The sequence below is a fragment of the Cicer arietinum genome, chromosome 1 (assembly GCF_000331145.2).
Source record: "Cicer arietinum cultivar CDC Frontier isolate Library 1 chromosome 1, Cicar.CDCFrontier_v2.0, whole genome shotgun sequence".
Taxonomy (NCBI): Eukaryota; Viridiplantae; Streptophyta; class Magnoliopsida; order Fabales; family Fabaceae; genus Cicer; species Cicer arietinum.
This window is the reverse complement of record NC_021160.2, coordinates 20,425,558-20,430,094: the sequence shown is the minus strand read 5'-3', so window position 1 is coordinate 20,430,094 and position 4,537 is coordinate 20,425,558. Positions and strand designations below refer to the sequence as shown.

Genomic DNA, 4,537 nt, shown 5'->3' with positions numbered 1-4,537 from the left:
AACTTCTCATGCGATAATCCGATCCATATTGTTCATTTTGTCTTTTCGAGTATATATTCTTTGTTCTTGTTTTTCTTCTTCTCTCAAGTCGCCCTTTTGGGTTTTTAACCTAACAGATATTTTTTGTGCACCCTAATTTTTGTCTAGGTTGCCCTTTCAGGTTTTCAACCTAGCGGGTTTTTTATTTATTTTTACCATAGTTTTTGCCTAGGTCGCCCTTTCAGGTTTTCAACCTAACGGGTATTCATTATTTAAGCATAATACTTTTTTACGGCGTTTGAGTTTACAAGAAGAGCTAAATCTTTTCCATCCATATTCGTAAGGATCAAAGCTCCACCTGAGAAAGCTTTCTTCACGACGTATGGTCCCTCATAGTTAGGAGTCCATTTCCCACGATAATCCTTTTGAATGGGTAAGATTTTTTTCAGCACCAGATCACCTTCCTGGAATTCTCGAGGATATATTTTTTTCTCATACGCTTTCTTCAGTCTTTTCTGATATAATTGCCCATGACATAAGGCCGCCAACCTTTTTTCTTCAATCAAATTCAATTGATCAAAACGTGTTTGTACCCATTCCGACTCCTCTAGTTTAGATTCCATTAATACTCTTAGCGAGGGGATTTCTACTTCAATAGGTAGCACAACCTCCATCCCATATACTAAGGAAAAAGGGGTTGCCCCAGTTGAAGTGCGTACCGAAGTACGATACCCATGTAGTGCAAATGGCAACATCTCATGCCAATCTTTGTATGTTATAACCATTTTCTGAATAATTTTTTTGATGTTTTTATTTGCTGCTTCAACTGCACCATTCATTTTTGGTCTGTAGGGGGACGAGTTGTGGTGTTGAATTTTAAAGGTGACACACAATTCATCCATCATTTTGTTATTTAGATTTGTGGCATTGTCAGTAATGATCTTGCTTAGTAGACCATAACGACATATTAATTCCCTTTTTATAAATTTGACTACCACATTTTTGGTTACATTGGCGTATGAAGTTGCCTCTACCCATTTGGTAAAGTAATCAACTGCCACCAAGATGAAGCGATGTCCATTTGATGCTTTCGGTTCTATCATTCCGATGACGTCTATGCCCCACATTGAGAACGGCCAGGGCGCTGAAAGGGTGTTCAGGGGCACTAGTGGGGCGTGGATATTATCAGCATATATTTGACACTTATAACATTTCTTTACATAATTAAAACAATCTTTTTCTAGGGTGAGCCAATAATATCCGGCCCGAAGAATCTTTCTAGACATGGCGTGTCCATTCATATGGATCCCATAAGAGCCATCGTGAATATCTTGTAGAATTTATTTCGCCTCATTAACATCAACACATTTGAGGAGTACCATATCGTTATTCCTCTTATACAAAATATTTTCGTTCACAAAAAATCTCGCGGATAACCGTCTCAAAGTTCTTTTCTCATTCTCCGATATTCCGGGAGGATATTCTCTATTTATAAGATAATGTTTGATGTCGTGATACCACGGTTTTCCGTCAGTTTCTTCTTCCATGACATGGCAGTAGGCTGGATAATCTCGACTCTCCATTTTAATTTATGGGATTTCATCGTTTCGATTTATTTGGAACATAGATGATAAAGTAGCCAAAGCATCAGCCAATTGATTGTCTTCTCGAGGGACATGGTGAAATGTGATTTTGTCAAATTCTAAAGACAATTCTTTTATGTAGGTAAAATAAGGTATTAACTTCTTATCTCGAGTTTCCCATTCTTGGTTAAGCTGATTAATGACTAGGGCTGAATCTCCATATACTTCTAGAACTTTTACTTTCGATTCCAAAGCCGCCAAAACTCCCATGGCACAAGCTTCATATTCTGCCATATTATTGGTACAATCAAAACACGATCGCGCTGTGATAGGTATCAACTTTTTTTTTGGAGATATTAAAACAACCCCAATCCCATGCCCCATTATGTTTGAGGCCCCGTCGAACAACAAGGTCCATTTTCCATCATCATATTCTTTAGGCAAAACCATGATACTTTCGTCTGTGAATTCACATTGCATTGATTTATAATCATCAATAGGTTGATTAGCTAGATAATCTGCTAAGGCACTCCCTTTGATGGCTTTCTGTGTAACATAGGTGATATCATATTCTGATAACATCACCTGCCATCGAGCAATTCGCCCTGTGAGAGCGGGCTTTTCAAAAATGTACTTGATTGGATCCATTTTGGATATCAAATAAGTTGTATGGCAAAGCATGTATTGCCTCAAGCGATGAGCCGCCCATGCTAAGGCACAACAAGTACGTTCTAACATTGTATATCTTGTTTCAGCATCTGTAAATTTTTTACTTAGATAATAAATGGCATGCTCCTTTTTTCCTGTTTCATCAGGTTGCCCCAGTACGCATCCCATGGCCCCATCGAGGACTGTAAGATACATAATCAAGGGTCGGCCCAGAACTGGGCAATTCGCCTTGTGAGAGCGGGCTTTTCAAAAATGTACTTGATTGGATCCATTTTGGATATCAAATAAGTTGTATGGCAAAGCATGTATTGCCTCAAGCGATGAGCCGCCCATGCTAAGGCACAACAAGTACGTTCTAACATTGTATATCTTGTTTCAACATCTGTAAATTTTTTACTTAGATAATAAATGGCATGCTCCTTTTTTCCTGTTTCATAATGTTGCCCCAGTACGCATCCCATGGCCCCGTCGAGGACTGTAAGATACATAATCAAGGGTCGGCCCAGAACTGGCGGGGCTAGAATTCGAGGATTTTGCAAATATTGTCGGATTTTTTCAAATGCATTTTGACATTCTTCGTTCCACACAACTGTTTGATTTTTCCGTAAAAGTTTAAATATCGGTTTACAAGTACCAGTTAGTTGTGATATAAATCTTGAAATATAATTCAGTCTCCCAAGAAAACCGCGAACTTCTTTTTCTATTCTCGGGGGAGGCATTTCTGCAATGGCTCGAATCTTATCGGGATCAACCTCTATTCCTCTCTGACTAACCACAAATCCCAATAATTTGCACGATGTCACCCCAAAAGTGCATTTGGAGGGGTTGAGCTTTAGCTTAAACTTTCTAAGTCTTTTGAAGAGTTTCTTTAGATCAATAATATGTTCTTCTTCTGTTTGTGACTTAGCAATCATGTCGTCTACATAAACTTCGACCTCTTTATGTATCATGTCATGGAATAGGGTTACCATAGCTCTTTGGTAGGTTGCCCCAGCATTATTCAGACCAAAAGGCATTACTTTGTAACAAAATGTTCCCCAAGGAGTGATGAAAGTCGTTTTTTCCATATCTTCAGCTGTCATCTTAATTTGATTATACCCAGAGAAACCATCCATAAAGGAAAAAAGTGAATGGTGAGCCGTATTATCAACCAAAATATCGATGTGAGGTAACGGGAAATCATCTTTAGGACTAGCTTTATTAAGGTCCCTATAATCGACACACATTTGTACTTTGCCATCCTTTTTTGGCACTGGTACAATATTGGCTATCCATTGGGGATAATTTGCCACAGCGAGGAATCCTGCGTCAAATTGTTTTTGTATTTCTTCCCTGAATTTTAATGACATATTAGGCTTCATTCGCCTTAATTTTTGTTTCACCGGAGAAGAATCGAGTTTTAAGGGCAATTTATGCTCCACTATGCTAGTATCCAATCCAGGCATATCCTTATATGACCAGGCAAAAACATCTTTGTATTCATGTAGGAGTTGGATTAGTTTGTGATATACTTCTTTCTTTAAGATGGTGCCAACCTTAATTTCTTTCATTCCTTCTTCTGTCCCTAGATTAACAATTTCTATCGGTTCCTCAAAGGGCATGATACCCTAGGCTTCCCGTTCTACCGCTCTTAACAAATCTAGAGGGGGTTCAGAGTCTTCTTTATTATCTTTTTCTGTCTGACTAACAAAATGGTTAAGATTATGCAACGAGATCTTAGTACAGTCGTCTGTGAATGAACTATTCCCAAATCTGCTGGATTCAAGGCTAGGTGATGACTCTTCATCATATGCATATTTTCCCACTATTTTAGTCTTATTTATCCTCAATCATTAGTTAAATTAAGGATTTATTTGATATATTTTGTTGATTTTTGTTCTTTGAGTTAATAAAGTGTGTTGTGTTTTGTTTCAGTGATTAAGTAGGAATTTTTCGTAATTTTACATTGCGTTATGTTTTGGTGCAGTGCTGAATTTTGGTGAGAAATCAACATGACATATGTAGAGTATCTCAGCCATATCTGGAGTTGTAGATGTCCAATTGAGTCAAACCAAGTTCAAATGAAAGCTAGGATCCATAACTACAACTTTCATGAAGGCACCAGAACCAAATTCAGACTCGAAAGAGGAGAAAAATGAAATATACGTCGGACAACAGATGCTGCGCGCCCAAGCGCACCTGAAGCGCGTTTTCCAGCAGTTGCTACTGCCCAAACGCGCCTGGAGCGCGTTTTCCGTGCCTGGGGCGCGCGACGCGCACCAGCAACCATAAAAACGCAGATTTTTACTGTTTTAGGGATCTTTTTC

At 38.6% G+C, this 4,537-nt stretch overlaps 1 protein-coding gene across 1 annotated transcript in view; it reads right to left on the bottom strand.

Moving 5' to 3' along the window:
- Positions 1-251: 251 nt before the first annotated feature.
- LOC101497477 (uncharacterized) overlaps positions 252-4,537 on the bottom strand; it is an 8,316-nt gene continuing 4,030 nt past the window's right edge. Inside the window, 2 exon segments of the mRNA XM_073371025.1 lie at positions 252-2,250; positions 2,544-3,983. Of these exon segments, the coding sequence (XP_073227126.1) occupies positions 252-2,250; positions 2,544-3,983 (3,439 nt within the window).